The 22,841-nt window shown below is 34.8% G+C and overlaps 1 protein-coding gene across 2 annotated transcripts; it reads left to right on the forward strand.

Annotated features, from left to right (window-relative positions):
• Positions 1 to 15,420: 15,420 nt before the first annotated feature.
• Positions 15,421 to 22,841, forward strand: STIPL1 (GC-rich sequence DNA-binding factor-like protein with Tuftelin interacting domain-containing protein). Of its 2 annotated transcripts, none has more exons than XM_078580424.1 (3): positions 15,421 to 17,937; positions 18,042 to 18,239; positions 18,566 to 22,841. In XM_078580424.1, exon 1 carries the CDS (start codon positions 15,465 to 15,467, stop codon positions 17,928 to 17,930), a length of 2,466 nt encoding a protein of 821 aa, XP_078436550.1. In that variant the 5' UTR covers positions 15,421 to 15,464; the 3' UTR covers positions 17,931 to 17,937; positions 18,042 to 18,239; positions 18,566 to 22,841. The 2 variants fall into 2 exon arrangements, with proteins under 2 accessions (XP_078436550.1, XP_078436551.1); XM_078580425.1 differs by having other exon boundaries at positions 18,569 to 22,841.

Raw genomic sequence — 22,841 nt, forward strand, 5'->3', positions numbered from 1 at the left:
CATCAAGTGGGGTCAGGGGGGATGAGGCAGAGAACATGCTAAGGGGCAAAGAAAGGGGTGGAGTAGCTAGGGAGGGAAAGGTTAAAGAATAGCTAGGGACTGCCTTCATCAGGTAAAACAAAATTTTATGTCATGTTTGAGTTCATTGAAATAAATGTAAATTCATTATTATTGTTCTGGGATGTTTATAGTGAATGGATTGAGTATATTTAATAAAGTAATAATAATATGTTGATCACTAGTCTTTGAAACCATTATTGAAATATTTATATTTGAAGGATACTCACGACAAACATCAAACTATAGTGGATATATTTGTTAATATTTTATTCAATGGTCTCTGTTATGCCTCTGTACAAGTTTTAATGATAAACTAGATTTGAATATTAAACATACCCTAAACCATTTGGGAGTCTTATGTGAATTAAGATTATACATATATGATAACGGATAAATATTCTTGAGAGATTTAATTTACTAGTATGTGATAACACCCTAATTTCGGTCTTTGTTTCAAGAAATTTAGCACAATTTTATATATTTAATGATATTAAAAAGGGTTTTTATCATATATTTACATGAAAATAATGTTTTCAAGTGATTACTGATTTTTCCCTAATTTTTTGTTAATTTTATGAATTTTAAGGGATTTATTTGAGCTTGAAATAATTATTTTTAAATGAAAATGGCACGCTTAAAATTTAATTTTTATGTTAATTAATGTGGGGAAAATTTTCTGATTTTCCTAGAATTTTATGGAATTTTATTGGAATTTTTGGGAATTTATTCGAGGAAGATATGAGTTTTAACAAGGAAAAGGATATATTTATATGGAAAATATGATTTTTTAAGCAATTTCAAAAGTAAAAGGGGTTTTCCTTAAAGTTTCATTGCAATTATGCCCCTAAAACAGCTCTCGGTTGTGACTGTAAGCAGCTAAAATAGTTACAAAGTTTTATTAAAATTAATCAGCAATTTTTTAATCGTTTTTATGAGAAAATGGAGGAGAGAGAAATTGAAAAAGATATACACACAAATATTTTTTGAGCGGCGTCCGTTTGCATGCCACCGTTTTATCAGGGACTTTATTGCAAAAATCGAGTCCAGTCTCTCCCCGGGAGGCAAGCTCACCTCCCGTGCTGTGCATGCAAAGCGCATGCACAGGAGGTGACGTGACACCATATGAATGGTTAAATTATGAAGAGCGAACGGGTATGTGCAAATTGTGTAGCATCCTGTTGTTTTTATTGTTTTATTTCTTTAATTTTGATTCCAGGACCAGAGGTACGTGGCACTCAGATATTCAACCCAAAAAATGGATTCAAATTGCGCCAGCCAATCTGCATTCGACACATCATGGCGTGTGGAAAAATTAAATTAATAAATAAATGGATTTAAAAAATCCAACGGCTAAAATTGGTTTAAATTCATTTATTAATAAATTTTGATCACGAAGTCCGATTGAGATGATCTGTTTATGGATTTGCTCGTCTTGATCCCCTCTTTCTATGTATGGTTGGATCATTCATTGATGGATAAAAATTAATTTCTAATTAGGGGTAAAATGGTAATTTTTACCATTTAACCTATGTATAATAGCCGAATTTCGAGAGGAGGGGGTCATTCTTGATGGTCCTCTATCACAGATGAAAGACAGAGAGGAGCTCCAGCTTGGATCAACCTATTTGGTACTTTTTCCTTCTTTGTATTTGAATTTTTGGTGTATTTTGGATGATGTTAGTTTAATTTCTTGGTTGTTCTTCTTGATTCTGGTCTGAACTTCTAAATCGCTTGGCTTGAGCGGCATGTACAAGCCCTTACTAGGATTGAGAGGAGAAATTGAGAGATTTACCTAGCTATTCCAAGTGCACATTAAAAAAACTATAAAAACTTCAATTTCTAGGAGATTAAATTTCCCATTTTATTATCCAATAGAGTAGTTATTTTTTAATTATCAAGCCTACAGAAACAACCAAAATAAATCAAAATTTTCTCCTCTCAACCTCTCTAATTGACCCCTTTGACCCTTTTCTTTAGATCAAAGAAGCCAATTTAGAGCCCCATATTCTTCTATTCCTCTCATCTCTCCTACCTCCCTTTCTAAATTTCTCATTTAATTAGGGTGATTTGATCTTCATTTAAGATCAAATTAACTTTAATTAATGTCAAATTATTCAATTACATCATCAATTGAATTAACTTACTAGCTTCCCTTGGACAATACCCTTTACTTATCACTACACATCTAAAGTAGGGTTTTATAGATTTTATTGTATAAGCTAAAATTTACAATGACAAGGGATTAAATTTGGTAAAATTGACCCCTATTTTTGGCTTATCGGTATGTATATTATAAACCAAGAGACATAGCTTGGCAACCCATAGATAGGGAACTTACTCCATTGATTAGGTCAAACCAATCCTCGATCAATTAATATTTATGTTAATATAGTTAATGAATAACTTTTTCTGATTCATATTATTTTATCATTGCAGTTATTAACTAGATTAATATAGGAGGCTAGAGGGTCACACGCTTGAGTTATAAGGTTTTTTATGAAAATTTCTAAATTAAGTATAAATAGAAAAGTTCACCTATTTCAGGTGCCCATGCCAACTAGATATGGGCAGTCCCCCTTTCTTCTCCCATTTCCAAAATTCCGTTCATTCTAATGTGACTTGACCACAGTATGACTTGAAGAGGATTGATGAACTTCAAGAGGATGGACACATGTATGACTTGAAGAGACTCTTCAAAGGACAAAATTAAGATTGGAACAAGTTCCCAACAAGGTGATGAAACTATCTTTAATTTATAATTTAATCCAGTCTGTTTTTCAAGGATTATGTTGCATATATCAGTATGAATGATCAATCAAAGCTGAGAAAAAATCCCAAGAAGGGATGGGGGAGGAAAAAGGTATGGGACCGTGGATGATACACCTCTCCCTACCTCCCTCTATCAAAGGTGGTATGTCATTTAAGGCTTATGGTTATTACAACAATTTTATTAATTTTCCTTGTGAGCATAGATTATATATAGTCTTTCAATCTAATTTGAGAAAATCAAACCACTGAAAATTAATTCAAAATACCTCCAATAGTTTGAGAAAATATTTATTTATAATCCAATTAATTTCAAGGAATTTAATGGATTTTATTGTGACAGATTCTAATTTATTCTATTTAAATACCTCAACTGGAAGCATGGGGCGATGGTTGATAAAAATGCTATCAATGGAGTGTAGTGAATGAATGTAATAACACTCCTGATTCTGATGGAGATGGTGGTACATATGACCTGATGAGTGGTGAAGCAAGTGACTAATAAAGATCTACCATTGCTGATGGTAATATAGTTGGAGACATATATGCACCAATAAGAGATGGAGTTGGTGGTAGCATATGGGATGGCGAACACCTAGGCTATCCTTGATGATGATAAGCAAGGAAAAAGGATGAAGGCATGAGTATCAAAAGATGATGATGACGCAAACCTCTTCATCACGTGCCCAATGGGAGGAGTGGTGCTTTCTCTTCACAAGTCTTGATCAAAATGTTTTTCCTTCAACCATTTTCTCTTGAGCATTAAGATCATACCCAAATAATATTTTTAATGAGAAAATAACTCCACTGATCATGATTTTGAACAAAATCTAAGGATGTTTTTTTACAAAGATGGAAGGTCTATTTTAAGATTAAATGATATAGATGGATAGAGGGAGAATGACGAAGCGACATTAAAAAAATCAGGTCAGAACCTCTAAAATTGTCTGATTTTCTCTCTCTTACTTGATCCACGTGGCAGATCCGCAACCTAGCACAAAAATTGTGACAAAAAATATATAATAAACCCCTAAAATATTTAGATAATCCAAAATTATATTTTATCCCTTATAAAAATATTTTATTTAGTAATTTAGTGTCATTAATAAATTACTAAAAAGGTTGATAAAAATCAGATTTTCATTCTAAAAGTATAAATAAGCCTATAAGTTATTTAAATAAATACAAAATTATATTTTCTAACTGAAAAATAATTCTGTAAAATTTCATAAAATATAAATTGGATAAAATCATTATATCATTCAATACTGTATTTAAATATACGATAGTATGCCATTAAATGACATTGAAATATGATCTACCCCTAATGTTATTTCAATAAATCCTATAATATCTTTTTGACTTCTAAAGTTATTATTTTATGAATTTAATGTCATCAATTTGTATAAAAATACTAGAAAATATGGGAAAAAGCATAAATTTTTCATAAAAATGTAATAAAATAATTTAAGCCTAAGTAACTTAGGTGTATGATCATTTAAATGAAAATAAATATTTACAATACACAAAATTCCCATTATAAATAATATGTTATATTTGATTATCTAACTGCCCTCGGTATAGAGGAGAAGGCTCAAGGAAAATGATGGGATGAAGTCCTTGGTCAAGGTAGTAGAATATCATAGTAGATTTCCTCAATGATTTCATCTTGTATCAGTACTAATTGAGATGATTGATTGTGGTTTCATAATTGACCATATCCTAAAGTTCATCCTATGAGCATCAAGAGGATCAGGAACTATCGGTGCACCCTAACTGATGATAATAAAGGTTCAGACTTGATTTACTCTTTTATATACTGTAGAGCACAAGGCATAGCTTGTGACAACAATGTCTGGAAACTCAACCTATTGATTGGATCGAATCAATCATTGATTAATTAACCTATACAAGGACATAGATGTTTAATAACGTTGATTTAAAAAGGATATTGGGCCAATAGACTCATTAACTAGACCAATACATGGGCCATGAGGGTCATACGCAAATGGTATTTTGAATGTCGAGAGGTTTACTTTAACATTACCACTAAGGCCCAAACAAAGGCCTAAAAACAAAATTGACTAGGCCCAAACAAAATCTGTATTCGCCCTTCTCTCGTAGGCTACCCCTCCCCTCTCGATGTGATCAGAATTTCAAAATGATGTTAGTTGATGAATAATTAGGCTTATTGAGATGAAGGAGATTCATGTGGATATGTTTTGAGGCTGGACAATTGAACAGTTCCACACATCTCACTTGAGAAAATGATAAATCACATATTTGATTTCTGCAAGTGTGATTAGATAATTGTGTTTTAAACTTATGTTAAAAGTTCCAAAAATCAGAGACAAAACACTAGAAGGGTTTTTCCTTCCCTCATGGGGTCCTCATAAGGGATGAATATAGAAATTTCAACATGATTATCAATATGTACATAGTGGTTCAGATGTAGAGATGGCTTTCGATGAGGATGAGTCATTGAAAGGATGCACTATTTTTTTAGATAGGCTTATGTGAGGTGGTCACCATGATCGAACAGTTTTTTTATGATATTTTTCAATCAATAAAGTGACTTACAGACAATATGAATATGTGCATGAATTACAAATTGAACCCGACCTTAATTGAGCTTATTTTCTGACAAAGTGAGCCGCACTAACTAGATGTTCATGGGAGCTGTAGGAAATTCAGAAATGGCAAATCTCAATATTGCTTGATAAGCCTAAAAATGATGTTATTTAATGAAAATTATTTGTATCGTCAGAGTTTAGAGTCATGTATTACTATTCATAAATTTCCCTTTTCAAATTGTACAAAGTACATGATAAGAAAGGGGTCAGTTCATAGGTAATTATTAAAATAATTTTTTTTTATTGTGATTAAAGGAAAATAGAGAAAGAAATAAATTTATGCAGGATTTTTTTATTTAATTATAATTTAAAATATTTTAATTTTTACTCATAAAATGTTTTACATAATTATTTACTGCAGATTATGCCAAAATTTATGAAAATAAAAAGATAAGCTACATAAAGAACATGATTACGACAAATTTTGAACGGGATCATTCAAAACTTGAATGGAGAAAAATACAATGTAAAATTGAAACGGGAAATGAGTGAATTTATATGAAATATTGGGCACTCAAAGAAGCAATATGGAATTTAACTATGGGAGAATTAAATTATGAATCTAGAGATACAAAGTAGAAAAATTAGGGAAAATTAGAATCTTATATGATATATTATGATTTCTAATATTTATTTTCAATGAAATAATATTAATCTTTAAATACTCCAAGGGAATGTACGTGTTTGTTATCTTGTGGCATTTTCTTGACTTTAAATAAGGAAACAAAATAGAAATCCACTTGCATTTTGAATTCAATATGGAATAAAAATTTACTCGAGAAGCAGTTGTGTCCTTGCTAGCCAACTAGGTTGGGGAAAGTTTCCAAAATGTTTCATCTCCCTTCCCTAACTTGCTTAATCAAACCATATGTATGGATTGAAAAATGGGACTGCCTTAAAAATATAAGACTCATCGGATGAATGGATATCTAGGTATCGTGATTTCGATTTGTTTGATTTTAGTAATTTGAGCTCATTTATATCTCCTACACAGAACTGCCAGTTGGATTGGATATGGGATCTGATTCTAAGAATTCTCTTTATGACACTTGCCTCTATGAATTTCAATGATTAGGTAATTATGACACCACAAATCACAACTCTAAAATGATCCTTGAATAATGCTTGGCTCAGCCAATCAACGGAAAACATTAGCCAAAGAGAATGTTACACGTTCCAAGAAGCCACTAAATCCTGATAATTTTTTCGAATCCATCACAATGAAATTAATCTTAAATATATATACATATATATCCAACTAATAAAAGAACTTACATATGACATAGTTGTTAAAAACTTTCTAGAAAATATGTAAAATGCATAAAATGCATCTAATCATTCAAAAAACATTCTCAGACACCTCAAAATGATTTCTTAATGAGTCCAAAGTGAAAAAATTAGTATGAATACCTTAAAATAAGGATTTTAAAAAAAAATCATACTCAATGGTATTTTAATAAGTCAAACCATGATACCATGCAACTACGGTAATTTGGATGCATTTATTTATGCAGTATACATGATTTTATATGTTTATTTGCATGTTATCAACAACTTGTTCACATACGGAGGAAAGGATATGAAGATCGTTAACAAAATGTGGAAGTTGTTCAAGGATTATGCCTTTTTTTTGTTTGTTTCTATACAATCATCCATTCACAAGGTGTTTTTTTATTTGTCAGGTCCAAAACCACTTACACAACCATGTAATTAATCATCTTGATTGTCATTTGGGTGGAATAACATCAGATATTCATACAGATCAATTCAATGATTTATGTCCGAGAACCCATTATTTATTCTCAGTGTCTCCAAAATAATAGCTATAAGATCAACCATACTCATCATATGAATGGGATGTGACAATTTTATTATACATGGATATCACATTCAAATATATCTTCAATATGAATACTTTGGATACATATTTAAATATAAGTGTTCATGATTATATCATCTCATCGTATTTGAATATATATGTAATACATATTTAAATATAAATGTAATTATTCATTGCATGTATTCAATAACTTCATTATAAACCTCACACAAGAATCCGGATGAATAAAGGTTTATTTCAATGAACATAAACAAAACATGGATGTGTGATTGGCTTGTAGGCTAGATAATATCCATAGATGATGATGTCATGGATACAATACAAAGTGATGTTACATGACTCGTGAAGGAAGCATCAATGTTTCTCTAGACTTCATATGTAGTTGTCATTTTTAACTATCATATGTGATGAGAGTATTGATAATATGATACTTTCCCCATTTACACTGTCCTCTTCTACCAATTTCCACATAATTTGGAGCCTTTGTTGTAATCCATGAGAGAAGAGAGAGGTCTTTATCAGCACTAGGAACCTTGAGTCATAGATGCATTATCTTTATTGATTCCCATTTTGGATAATTATATCTCATTCACTATGTTGTGTTAGAATATTTGTATGTGGAAACTTTAAAGTGAATTTTATATTTTTAATGTTTGAGGACTTTGCCAAATTTTCTATTTGCTGATTTTTTATTTTTAAAAGGGATAAGAAATCCCTACGTAACCCTTTTCCTCTCAGGGATAAAAATAATCAATTTGCTAGAGGAGAAACGTCAATGTCACACACCAAGAGATCGCACGCCAAATATATTATTTATTTCCCATGTATAAAATTATTTTTCATAATAATTTACTAATTCAAAAAATACATATTTTTAATATTTAAAATAAATATATTTTTATTTATTCTAATTTTGTATTTTTTTAATTTGTATGTATGTTTTAGACACAAAAGCTTCTCTTACAAATCATATATTCATTTTTTGTTGGAAGAATAGGTGAGAAGTCAATGGCAAGTTCTTAGTTTCTTTTATCTTTATTAATTCCAACTTCTTTGATCCTTGTCACAATACAATAATTTTATTTTCAGTACCATTGTTATATTTTTTCATCAATTTGAATATATTTCTCTCTTAACACATTGAGTTTATTGCAGATTTCCAAAGATTAATGTATGTTTGAAAGCTTGGGAGCCAGGAGGATTTTTTACTCTCTCTTTTATCACTTGTATGCCAACAAATCAATGGTGAATTTCTCAAACTTAATTTCTTTATATTTTCAAGCTAGAATTGCTTCTAGTGATGTTTAGTATTAATCAGATGTGCAGAAAGTAACAACTTAAACATGAAATACAGAGTACCATGTGACAATTTAAACATACCATGTGTAATTAATGAACCAGAGTTGGGGTTCAATAAGTTTTTATTTTAGACAGCAATACTCCTAATTTTCCTACAAGCATAGAGTAAAGGTCAAATCTATACAGAGAAAATATTTAATAAGTGATTTTAACTTTAACTTTTTTATTTAAAATTTATTTTATAAATTAAATCTAATGTTATGGAACCAAACTAGTAAAAAAATTTCAAAATAATTCTAGCAAGGTCAGAAATAATGATCCTATTTAACCTAATTTATTAATTTTATTGAAAAATTTTGGAGTTTTATGGAAATTTATAATTCTAAATGCAAATGAATTCTAATTTAATACCTTAGACAACACTTTAGTAGTGTGGGGTGATGGTTGATTTCAGTGGCATAAGTGGAGTGGAGCAGATGAATGAATATTACCACTGACTGTAATAGAGATGGTGGTGAATATGTGTCGGTGGGTGGCGGAGCAGGGGTAAGTGATGAAATTTATTATCTCTGGCGGTGGCAGAGATTTGGAGAAATACATGTCGATGAGCAGCGAATTAGATCATTAAAACCTAGGCTATACATGACAATAACCTAAGAATAAGGACAAAGTTCACAGTAACATTGTCATCACAGCCTGATGAGCCAAGTGATGTTTTTTTTTTCATATGTCTTGATCTGATTATCACTCCTTTAATCCTTCACTATTGGAGTGCAAGGTGAAACCCAAAAAAGATTTTGAATCAGAAAATCATTCTACTAATCATAATTAAGAATAAAATCCTAGGGTGCCTTTTTTACTATGATGGGGGTCTATTTTACATTTGAGATGGTGGGTAAATATAGGATAGAAAGATGAAGCTACTGCCAAAACTTGAGCTCCAACCTCCTTTATGCTCGTTAAATATCACCATTTGAATTTTGAGCAATCTAAGCCCTTTATTTTATCCCTCCTCATCTTGAATCACCAGCCTGGAATGGAATCATCAGATTCTCCAAAGATTCGATGGCGTGTACAATAAAATGCTCTGCAGTAATGTTTGACCGTATCTTTGATTGTTGCAAAATTGTACCATTGATTGCCTCATTTTCTGCACTATCAAACACAAGGTTACACGTGGAACTGTGAAATCGAACAAGAAAGAGAATGAGAGTGCAATCATTTCAACTTTTTCTCATCATTTAATATCATCGTAACATGTATGCATCTGTATTGGAGTCAGATGCATTGGCCATGAAAAGGCATCCTTTTTCTATGCTCTGCACTGGGGGTTAGGTAAAAAGTGATAATAAAATATATTTTAGAAGTAAGCATTTTTTGTTTTCATAATCATTGGTTGGGGACGTTGATTGGTTGTTTTCAATTATTTGGAACAGCGAATGATTGGCTGATGCCAATCCTTTGTTATGAATTATCTCTACAACACCTAGACAGCGGATTAATTAGATTAAAGTACTTTTAAACCTTTCAAACTGTTTAAAGCCTTAAATATATATTATGACTTTCAAAAGTATTTAATTCATATATTTATGTCAGAACATTCCATAAAAATACCAAAAAATATAGAAATCAGATTATTATTTTAAAAATATATAAAAATCCTAAAGTATTTCAATAAATCAAACACATATTTTTATGACTTGTAAACTTATTTTATTAATGAAAGTAACATCAACAAATTCTGTAAGAGTACATTAAAATTAATAAAATTTATACCTTAATTCTGAAAAACATAACAATTAAGTTTAAGATTTAATAAGATGTATTTATGATAACTTTAATGAAAATAAGCTCATAAAATACATGAAATTACTAATAAAATTGCATGTTATTTGTGATTATCAGTCATATCCTTATTTCATCCCAAACTTTTATCATTTGATTTAAAAATACAAACTCACCAACTAAATATCCTCAAAAGGAACAAAAATGTAAATTAATCTTTCATAAAAGTATGAAGTCAACACTTTGGTTTGTAGAAATTTCAGAATACATGATGTAATGATTTACTATATCCAAAGAATACTTAGTATATCAGTTATATACTTCATTATGTCATATTTAAATCATAGCAACTGGATTCCATGTATCTTATAATGGAGTTTCAATGTTGACTTGTATAGCAACTCCACTTCAGCAACTACTTGGGGCTGCTCAATATTTTATAAATGTAGTTGGAATGCATATTATACCTTTTGAGCAGGTATGAAAAACATTGACCTCACATCCTATGAGCTGTTGACTTTGATCGTCTAGAGACACCCTTTGATCTTCTATAGATATTTTTATGAATAGGTATTTCATATTTTACTTTCATAAGTCACATCTTCATGGTTTTATTTTTTACTTTTTAATTCTAAAAGAATATTTAAGTTTTATATTTTTACATGTTTTCATAGTTTGCATGTCGCATCATACACACATTAAAAATTCCAAAAACAATAAAATTTTCCTATGACATTTACTCTTTCAAAATCATATGTTAACATGTGTAAGTTTTGTACTTGAAATATCTCTCTATATCCCTCTTGCCTCTTGCAAATTCGTTTGACCTGTGATTTTCAAGTATGAAAATTTTCCTTTTTGACGAGCCTACGGCCTTGTAATAGGAAAAAATTAGATGAATTTAATTAAATACTATAATTGTATGAAAAATATGTCATTGAAGTAATGAGGCTTATGAAATAATATTGTTAAATTGAAATTGATCACTAAATAATATGTAAAGAAAGGATTTGAGAGTACGATGTCTCAATCTGAATATTAATTCCAGTGAGAGGAATAATAATTTTAGAAGAAAGAGATGGTGAAATAGGTTAGAAGAATAGAGTGAAGGTAGTGAGATAATAAAAGGGTCCTTATATTATTTCAAAGATAATGATATTCAATACCAGATTGGATTACAATATGTAGGAACTTGATGAAAAGACAACCAGATATCAAAATTGGAAACAATAACGTAGTATATATATACTATTTTAAGTGCTATCGTAACAGATTTTGGGATGTTCCTTGTTGAAACATCTGTTAATAAGGCTTTAAATTTCACCCATGCTAGGTATATTATTATCCAATATGAAGCATACAATTTACAAGGAAAAACTCGTTAGAAATGGAATTTTAACACCATAGATGACCTCTAGGTGACATCTTTCTTATTTTCTAGCCAATGTTGGAGGTGATTCTAAAATATATTGTTTCTCAAATTTAAGCATTTGCTTGATGAACTCTGGGATATGGATGGATAGAAGGGATAAATATGAAGCCATTCTCAAAACTTTAGCTTGAAACTCAGACTCGGTTGTTAGATATAACGTATCACATACTGCTTATTTTAGAATAACACAAACATGGTATCAGATAAGGAGTATCAGTTGCATATACCATTAGTTGCAACCTACTTACAAACAAGAATGAAGGTTTTTCAACCCTTAGGTTCTCTACTAGTGAAACAAACTAGACAATAAATTCACTTGCAAATATTTGAGTCACTTTTATGATTATAATAAAATTTGAAAAGAGATATTCATAGGTGTCAAGATCAAATCTTATTGGAAATTTCTAATCTTATGTGGCCTTCACATCAATCACACATCATGTATGATTTCATTGGCATAAATAATTATTCGTTATTATTCAAGTGTGATGTTTATAATGAAGTATTTTATTACATGCAAAGACTTAGTGAATATGATGTCATCATAATATAGTGATCACTTGTCCTTAGGCATGCATTCTAAATATTCATGTTTGAAGGATCACAAGATGAACATAAAGCATCTAATCTTACTTATAATAAGTATTGATTATCTAGTGGTCATTAGTGTTGATGGTGGGTTCTCTTCAGGTAAAGATTTCACTGAGTTGATACATGTGAAGTAATTCAGTGATTTGTGTTGTGATCGCATAAATGGTGCTTTCACCTATGAGGACACCAAAGACATTGTTAATGGATGACTATATTTTGACTCCGACATACGAGCCCCTTGATAATCTCAAAATTAGGGTTTAAACTTGTCGTTAGTATTTTTGAGATTATTCAATAAAAATATATAGCTGTACTAAGTTAGTAATGTTAGCTAGTGATGAGTATGGATCATCTCCTAAGGTGACGAGAAAATGCAAGGTGAGATAGTGATGTTAAGTTGAGGAGAGTAGTTAGTAGATAGTGATAATTCTGATTTGAGAAGGTTGAGTGAATGCAAGAATGAAATTACAACGACGCAAATAGAGATGGAAATGGGATAGAGAAAGAGTCAAATATGGTAATTAACGAGTAAGTTAATGATAAGATCATGTGAAGGTGGTAAGACATGATTTGGAGAATGTATGGAGGTGATGTGATGGTAATATGTGGTAGTGAAATTTATCTAACCTACTGACGATGTTGAGAAAGAACAATGTAAGATGAAGATGCTTATCGTAGATCCTTACATTTTGCGAGTGCAGGTAAGCTCCGCCTCTTCTATGTTGCTTCTTCCTACACATTCAGGACTCCAATAACACGCTTGACGGATCTCAAAAAGCCACTACCTTTAAATCATCCCACATGAGTAGGAAGTAAGAATGATTTTGAAAATGATTCACACCTCTATTTATAGATCAAAGAGTATGGATGGAAAGAGGGGGTGAAGATGAAGCATCCTTGAAAATTTTATCTCAATCGGACCTTTGGATCATCGCTTTGAAGTTTGAGCTATCCTAGCCATCCAATTTTTGCTTTCCTCCTATCGGCGCTGACACTTCCTCTTCTTCCATTTTCGATTGAGATGTCCAATAGTCAAATAATGAATGATTGCCACAATCACCTCACCTTCCAAGTTTGCGTGCTTTGAGAATGCCACATGTACCTATAAGAAAAAAAACAAAATTATCATTTTTCAATATTTTGTAATGTGGTGGCATCTCGCTTCGTGCCACATCATAATATTCCCATTTTTGCTTGACTCATAATGAATGGCATGTTTACGTGTGTCGTTGTCGCCAGACAAAGGGGAAGATTACCCAGTCATTGCTTCACGTGACACACATTTTCACGTGTTGCGTCAGCGTCTACATTCTTTTTAATCAATTGTAGTTTTATGTGTGCACCTCACATGTACCACCACAACTTTTGACTTTTCTCTTGCCTAATTGAGAAAAAAAACTTTTGATATAGTTTTTTCTCATTTTACGAGTCATGCGATCTAACTCACGCCCTTTTATTAGTCTACGTCGGCCCTACGAATAAAAAATAAAGATAGTCTCAGCTAATGATTGGTGCATTATGGCATCATGAAAATGTCATAATAAAATAGATAATAAGTCAAAAAATATAATAAAATCATAAAAAATACATTCAATTCAGATAATGAAGTTCTTCAGGAATATGATGATAGAAAAATCCTCAAAATACTATAAAATTCACAAAAATCAGAATATTAAGGTATATATAGGTTTGCTCATTTAAAGTTTGATGAAACACATTTATAATTACTTTAGTGCATAAAAGTGTAAATTTCCCCTTGAATAACCTAATAATTTGCATGTTGTCACCCTTAATTACACAATTCAAAATAATCTCAGGTAAAATATAGCATGAACTATATAAAGGAAGAAGATAAAATAAATACCTGACCAATTTAGTGGAGATGTTAGAGAATATGTTTTCTCCAATGATTTCCATTCTGCATTTGTACATACCGAATAAGGGTTTGACGATTAACCATACCTGTATCCGTTTGAAAGATTGGTCTTGATGATCAACTAGATATTGAGGAGATCCATTGTTCCATTAGTCGCAAAGATACATCTGGAAATCAAATCCATTGTTCCCTCCTAAGGAGCAAAGTAGGAGGGAACAAGTTCCACGCAAGGTGGTGTGATCATTTTACGTTGTATAGTTCAGACTGATTTAATTTTAATGCTTTCTGCTGCTCGAATCTATTTCAACCCTACAACAACACATGTCATCATTTAATCAGTTAAAACCTATCATGATATTTACACCTGATCCAATTAATAGAACAACTTAATTACTTAAATTGTTGGATTTTTAATCCGGAATCAGCTGTTTAGTTCAGAAAGAAAACAGCAAGCTAGTTCAGAATATCAATTAATACATAACACTGTAATTATACAAATAAACTAAATTGTTTGATCTTTTTCGATCGTGTTCGTACAAACTGATCAGATCGGAAATGAACATCACCTGAACATTACGATCAATCAGTCTGCCAGATAGTCATTCGATCGTACCTGCCGATCCATGATCAGACGGTGATCATGACACGATCAAATGACCGATTCGATAGACCAGATGGGAGATTTTCGACTGATCCCAATCCGTTATCAGTAGTAGGGTGTTACTAACGATATCCGTATGCGTTATCCGTAATCGGATAACAAGTTTTCCGTACGAAGAAAAATGTCGGACGCGGATGACTTGGTATCGGATATCGATAACGGATATTGCTATGTACTATTGAACGGATAACGATTCGGGTTATAGTTAGTTTGATAACAATATCGGATGTCGATGTCGTTAAGGGGATAACGATAACGGTATCTAATACGATGTCGGAACGGATAACAGATAACGTGCATGGAATAGTACTTGTAATGGATAACGGATTATGTAACGGATAACGGCCGACGTAGGACGGGACAGGACGAAGTTACTATTGGGCCTAATTAGGATTATATTGGGCCCATATAAGCCCAGCCCATTACATAGCCTATAAATAGCTGGAATTTGTCTTCCAATTTCATCGTCTTCTTCCCCGGAGGTTTTCAAGTTCCTTGCGGAGCAAGATTAGGGTTTGGCTATGGAGGAGGACCAGGGAATGGAGAGGTTCGGCATGGAGAACGACTACGAAGGCGGGCAATGGATCGACGGCGAGTTCTTCTACACCAAGCGGAGGGAGCGAGGTCGCCAGCAGACGCGCGAGGACGCGATCTACGGTTCTTTCGTCGAATCCGGTTCTTCCGATTCCGACGGTGGCGGATCTTCCCGGCACAAGCGCAAGAAGTTCGATCGCGGCCGAGCGGACTTCACCAAGCCCGTCGCCTTCGTTTCCACCGGGACAGTGCAGCCGGACCAAGAGATCGATCGAAATCGCGTCGAGGAGAAGGGGAATGGCGGGATCGGCGGCCAGGGATTAGGGTTTGGGTCGGAGAAGATTGGGCCGGAGGAGGACGAGGAGGAGGGTTTCCTTCCTACGGCTTTTGGGAGGGTGATCAAAGAGGGAGTCCAGAGGAGGGAGAAGGAGAGGGAGAAATCCAAGGCCGCAAAAAGGGTGGACGGAGGGAGGTCGGCTTCGACGTCTGGTGATGTCGGAAAATTTATGAAGCATACCAAAGGCATTGGGCTGGCGCTCATGGAGAAGATGGGGTACAAGGTTGGCGGAGGATTGGGGAAGAATCAGCAGGGTATAACTGCGCCGGTTGAAGTGAAGCTCCGCCCGAAGAACATGGGAATGGGCTTCAACGATTACAGAGAGGCCAAGCTTCCTGTTCTTGATGAAATCCCGGAGGAGAAGCCCGTCGCTTTCCTTGCTTCTAAGCCAAAGGAGAAGCTCTGGTCGAAGCAGAAACATGCTAGGAAACCGAAGGATTATCTGACGGCGGAGGAGCTTCTTCTGAAGAAGCAGGAACAGGGGTTGGAAGTTGTGCAGAAGGTGCTTGATATGAGGGGTCCCCAGGTACGGGTCTTGACTAATCTTGAGAATTTGAACGCCGAGGAGAAGGCCAGAGAGGAGAATGTTCCCATGCCCGAGCTTCAGTATAACATAAGGTTGATTGTGGACATGTCAGAGGTCGACATACAGAAGATAGACTGTGAGCTTAGACGAGAGAGGGAGAGCGTAGTTAGTCTTCAGCGTGAAAAGGAGAAGCTCCAGAAAGAGGAAGCCCGACAGAGGAAACAACTTAGCACAATGGAAACCATTTTAACAGTGATAGATAGACTGGAAGAGGAGAGCAGAGTAGGAACCCTGACTTTAGACTCTCTCCTTGGCACATTCACCAGCTTAAAGAAGAACTACCCGGAAGAAGTCAAGCTCTGCAACGTGGGTTGCATTGCTTCTTCGATTATCTACCCTCTTCTGATAAGAATTTTCCAGGGTTGGGAGCCTCTGCTGAATCCTTCTCATGGGTTGAAGCTCATGGCCTCTGTGAAGGGTCTCTTGGAGGGAGATCAACCTTATGATTACTCCGACGACGCGTCGAGTTCTTCGCCTTACACCCGGCTCGTCGGCGAGGTCATCCTGCCTGCTGCAAGGATTGCAGGGACGAACTCGTGGCGGGCGAGGGACCCGGAACCGATGCTTCGGTTCCTCGAGACATGGGAGCAACTCCTGCCTCCCCCAATTATGGCTTCAATTCTTGATCATGTGGTGATGCCCAAGCTTGCTAGTGCAGTGGAGACATGGGATCCGTGCCGAGAGACGGTCCCAATTCATGTCTGGATCCATCCTTGGCTGCCACTACTCGGCCAGAAGCTCGAGATCCTCTATTCGACGATCACTTCGAAGCTTGGAAACGTTCTCAAAGCCTGGCATGCCAGTGATGCTTCTGCCTTTGCCATTCTCTCCCCTTGGAAAGGGGTTTTCCATGCCTCTGGCTGGAACCGATTGATATGTGAGAGAATTATTCCGAAGCTGATGGATGCACTGCGGGGGTTTGAAGTTAATCCAGCTAACCAGAAGCTGGACCAATTCAAGTGGGTCATGGCCTGGGCTCCAGTCATCCCTATAGAGCACATGGCCCCACTATTAGAAGCAGAGTTCTTCCCCAATTGGCTTCATGCTCTGTACATCTGGCTCTGTGCAAACCCCAATTTTAACGAGGTGACAGAGTGGTTTCTGGGGTGGAAGAGTCTCTTCCCCCCTGAGCTTCTGGCCAATGAGAGGATCAGACAGCAGCTCAACAGAGGCCTTGACATGATGAACCAGGTAGTGGAGGGCATGGAAGTAGCTCAGCCTGCTAGCTATATTAGGGTACAAGAGAAGAGGCAAGGGCCATCGGTAAGTGTTAATGGCGCCGGTGTCGGCGTCGGGGTTACTCAGATTAGCTTGAAGGAACACATCGAGGCTTTTGCAGTGGAACATGGCCTTATGTTTGTGCCTAGAGTTGGAAGAAGTTATAATGGGTTGCCGGTTTACGCATTCGGAAGTGTTAGCATGGCAATCGACGCGCTCAATCAGGTGCTGTTTGCGCAGAGGCCTGATGGGTGGCGCCCGGTTTCTCTGCATCAGTTGCTGGAGATTCACCACAGTGCAGGAAGACGGTGATGAAGGGGTATGGATTTAATGGCCGCCCATTCATTCGTTTGTGGTTTATGTCCTATGTTGTTTTATGTATGTATGACGAGTTATTTATCGTTTCGTTTTGGCCTATTGCAGTGTACAGATTTATTTGTTTTTTGCTTTCAAGATACCGATTGATTGGAGAGGTGTGTCTGAGTCAAAGACTGGGCTCAACCAGCGGGTATGCCTTGGGAACTGTGGGTGTGCTAGATGCTAAGTTGGATTTATGGTACTGGAGAGGATATCTGGGAGCCAAGTTGGATATAATTTTCAACCCGTCTCTAAGATTTTCAGGTCAGACGTTATTTTTAGATTCAAGTTGGTTATTGTTCATGCTATCTGGTTAATTTATCCATCTATTTCTCTATCCTTGCACAAAAAATTCACGAATGAGGAGCCTGTAATTGAGTCATTAAAATGTTGGATATTTTGAATTTCCACTTATTGGCATGCCTGAAGAACAGATATCTTGTTAAATTAATTTTCTGGACTGTTCTTAAGCCTAATTGAGTTTATTTAATCTATAAACTTCTGGGATTGGCTTTTCGTCGCATTATAGAATTGGCAATTCCGACTTGCTTACTTCGTCCCCGTTCTCTTACATCATTCCTAATTTCCAGCAGATGTAAAATCTTGGACAAGGGACAACAGCCTCAATCAGGTGCTCAGGGAGCATTTTGATTCAATTTATTATTACATTTATCTTGTATTTTATTTTTAATTCCTTGAGAAGTTTCAAGCTAGAGTATCATGTTTACAAGATTTCTCTCCTAATATCTTGTTGTGATTAATGTCTTTTGTGTTTTCGCGTGCACTAATCATTGAAAAATGTCTGATGACAGCTCGATGGTTGTCTTTTTGTAAACCCATTCAGTTTTCTTCACCTGTAAAAAATGATTCACTTTCTCCAGCATAAGTATGATGTTGACTTTCTATGAATATTAATACGTGGATAAACCAAAGAAGTAATGGGCTGATTGATACGCATATTTTCAGGTGTTATCATTTTGATTAAAGTGTTCGTTTGTAAAATAGTTTAATACTTTTTTGGAAATAGTGTTTGACTTATATACCAAATTGACTGTAGCTAGGGATAAGGTGAAGTTTTAAAGTTTCAGGCATTTGAACTTTGATGATTTGTGAGACCATCAGAACTTGACTTATTTTCTTTAAAGACAGTAAAGACAACATCCTGAAATATGGGGACAACCAAAGTGGGACCAAAGCTAGACTAACCACGTCTAAATCAACAGAGAACTATTTAGTCCAACCAAAGTTAGACTAAACAAACACTTAATTCTGAGGACTGGTCCCTCCTCCCACCACCTTCCATGTGGATGCTATGAAGCATGCATATAATAGCTTTGTAACTAAGGTCCCCAAGTACAAGTTAATTTTTTATTTTTTTTAACAATTTGTTTTAATTTGTTGATATGGGAGATGTTGCCTTAGTTGTCTGATGTATTTGATATCTGGATGTCGGGTTTAAATATCAGCCATTGTCCATGGGATGTTGATATCCTCATGAATATATAATACTTTTTACAGTCTTGGGATCCGTCTCGATATCCAATATTATCATTCAAATCCATTTTTTCACATACATTGGATATTAGAGCGTCTGGTGATGAACTGAGGCACCAGTTAGGATGACAGATGACGGTTGATTTTTTTTATCAATTATAACATTCTAGGGTACAATCTATGACATTGTATAGTTGTCAGAACGGAGGGCCACTTGAGACTAATGACGGTCTTCACAAAACAATTTGCCAGACCGATGATGTTGAGGGAGAGATGAGCAAGCACAGAAACATTTCCTTTTGAACATATGATTGAACGAAATTATGTTTGCTTTGTTTTGTTTCCATTTGTCCTCTTACGTTATTCATTCATGTGCCTTATCATCATTTACCAAATCATCAAGGATGTCATAGATTCAATACAAGTCTCATTTTCTATTACCATCAAGTGTTTGCTGCCTCTTTACATGGTTTTAGCCAAGTCATTCGTGACTTGTTTTGAATTCAACTATGTTTTCTATTAGGATTTATGTTCAGATATTTATTCAAAGGAAATGTTTGGATCTGAACGTTGATAACCTCCACATATAACCTCTAACCTTTGGGCTCATAAAAAGGAGATGATGATCCCAATCAGTGGCTAACCCATCTTTAAAGGAACAACTAGAAATATGCATATGGCGTGATGCACTGCTTAAGTGAGTTCGAGGGTAGCATTGATCCAAAGTTCTTTCCATCTCAATCAGGATCAATTTTTTTCTTTTAATTTTTATTGATTAAGTTCTATTTTATGAATGTATCTGAAGTACATTTCAGCTGCACATTCAATGTTTTGATGTAATATGCGAAGTAGTTTAAATATCCACTTTTTTTTGGATTCAGCTCCCTTTGCAAAAAATTCTCATGGCAAGATTAAAGGCCAGTCACTGTGCACTTATTTTACATTCAGCTTTCTTCACAAAAATCTCATTACATGAGTGAAAGGCTTCCACTCTGCACTTATTTTACATTCAGCTTCATTTTTTATCAAGATTTAAGTTCAGATATTTAGTGATAGTCTACTCGCTTTGGACATTGATTTGTTCAGTTCATTTTCACTAACATTTAATTCTTCTAACATCAGGGAATATTTCATCATATTTATTTGTACCTAATGTTTCGTATTAGTAAGCTTCTTGAGCACGCATCAATTTCACCCATAAATGTCTTGAAGCATAATATAATCGTTCATTAAAACTTAGTTGAATTGCTGAAAGTTTTGCAACACTTTATGGGTTCTTTATGAAGATCAAATGTCTGCCTTTATAGAACTTTCTACCTTTGTAGAGATCATCAAATGTCTGCGAATTTACATTTCATAGCTGCTTTAGAGGATGTCCTGATCCTACTCAATTAATTACTCTAAACTCAGGACCAGTACTTGTTTTGTAGTTTGTGAAGGTATGGCATTGAATCTGCAAGGAATTGTGGCTGAAATTGACTTGATTCGAACTCGATTAGATAGCAAAATATCATATAATCGTAGAAATGAAAATTAAAAGTGGATTAAGATGCTGTGGAACAACTTCCATGACTTTTTAATTTGAACTCTTTTTAGTGGGATTCAGTGAATGCTCCTTAGAGATTTAAACTCCACATTTCCTCAATATGAGACATCCATTGAAGCTCTCCATCCAAAATCTTTTTGGTGATCATTTCTATGTATCTGGATGTAGAAAACTTTAACTACATTGATTTCTCGATAGATCCATATTCTCAATACCCTCATTGGATAATATCTTTGCAAAGTAAGCATATACTTATCAATGAGTACAATGTTAAATACCTGAAGGATTTTAAAAGTGACTGTGCTACAACTAATATTTATGTGTATACACATGGGTCACATTGTCAAGAACTCATTCTAACTTGGGTAAGCTTACTCCATTCCATAATTAGATCTTTCCACTTTTTACACCTTTAAGTTGAATCATACACTCATTCCCCTTGAAATTTTTTGTTGAAATCAGAATTGACATCCATTTTACATATTCATGGTCTGCTGCAATGATGAGAAGGATACTAAGTGGTTTTATTATGAAAAGAAGTTAAATGGTTTTATCATAGTTAATCATTTGTCTTTTAGAATAACTACTCTCCATAAACTTTGCTTTGAAGTTGTCAACTTCTCCATTAGCAGTGAACTTTCTTCAGAGACCCACTTACTCTCTTTGGGCACCATACTCTCAGGAGGGTCTACCAAATTATATACTTAGGTGCATAGACTAAATATAGAATTTTTTTACTCTCAGTTAGAATGACCTATCTGTATATTAAAGATCAGCATCTTAAATCAAGTTTAGTTACTCTACAAAACCTTTGCTGTTATTTTGTGCGCACCAAGTTTAAGGACTGTGAGTCCTCGTCTATTGAGTATGTAATGATTAGTGTCTAGAAATTCTAATACTATTTTTGCTCTCTATAGCTTCCCATAGGAAATAAATGACCTCTAAGAAAATGATCTTTCTTCCAGAAAAATAGTATTTTTTCCCTCAAGGTGGCAAAGGTAGTATCTTAAACTTCTCTAGATATCCATAAAATCTATCCCATAGGGCTTTCCATTCTAGGTCATCAAGTCATGCCTCATCTTGTATGTTAGACTTCCCGCACTTAAACATAAATGTTGACCCACAAATATTATGGACTAGATGCCATTTTTTCACTACAAAAGAGTCCACAATGTAGATACAATATTCATATACCTATAATATGATGGGGGACCATCCAGCTTCGAAGACTCCGTCGAACCACTTCGTCGAGCGAGAGCTCATGCATGAGACTCATCCTTTGGAGTGCCCTGTCTCGTCAATGGCCACAAAGGTTTGATGCTGTCTTTCCTTATGATTCCTTTTTTAAAGGCCTTGTATTTTGGCCGTGTATGTGTGTGTTTTCTCTTTATTTGCAGGTATTTGGACCGCTGTATGGACCGACACGTTTGCACGTGTGTGAGACCATGTGTTGGCCCTAATAGATTTCTCTCACCTATTGGGGGGCCCTAATTATTCATTATTGGGCATTCTCCCCTTTATTTTTTTGGGGGAAGTTCTTAATTGCCCCTATAAAAGGTGAGGGCCGCCCTTAAGAACAGAGAAAGAAAGATTGAAGAAAATGTGCCTACTTCCTCTGGCAAGCCAACTTGCGCCGCTGTGCCTACTCTGTGTCGTCGCACCTACTTGCGCCGTTGCACCGACCAGTGCCGTCATTGCGCTTACGAATTGCTCGCCTGCCTCTACTGCCAAATCAGATAACGCTCACGCTTAGCGCACTAGTACACTCATCTATTCCCCTCTTGGTGTTATATTATTTCCTTTAGTGACTCCTAATGTTTTCTCCA

Source organism: Wolffia australiana, chromosome 9 (assembly GCF_029677425.1).
Source record: "Wolffia australiana isolate 7733 chromosome 9, ASM2967742v1".
Taxonomy (NCBI): Eukaryota; Viridiplantae; Streptophyta; class Magnoliopsida; order Alismatales; family Araceae; genus Wolffia; species Wolffia australiana.

Coding starts and splice junctions, on each gene's coding strand:
- STIPL1 (XM_078580424.1), top strand. CDS start 15,465: ATGGAGGAGGACCAGGGAATGGAGAGGTTCGGCATGGAGAACGACTAC.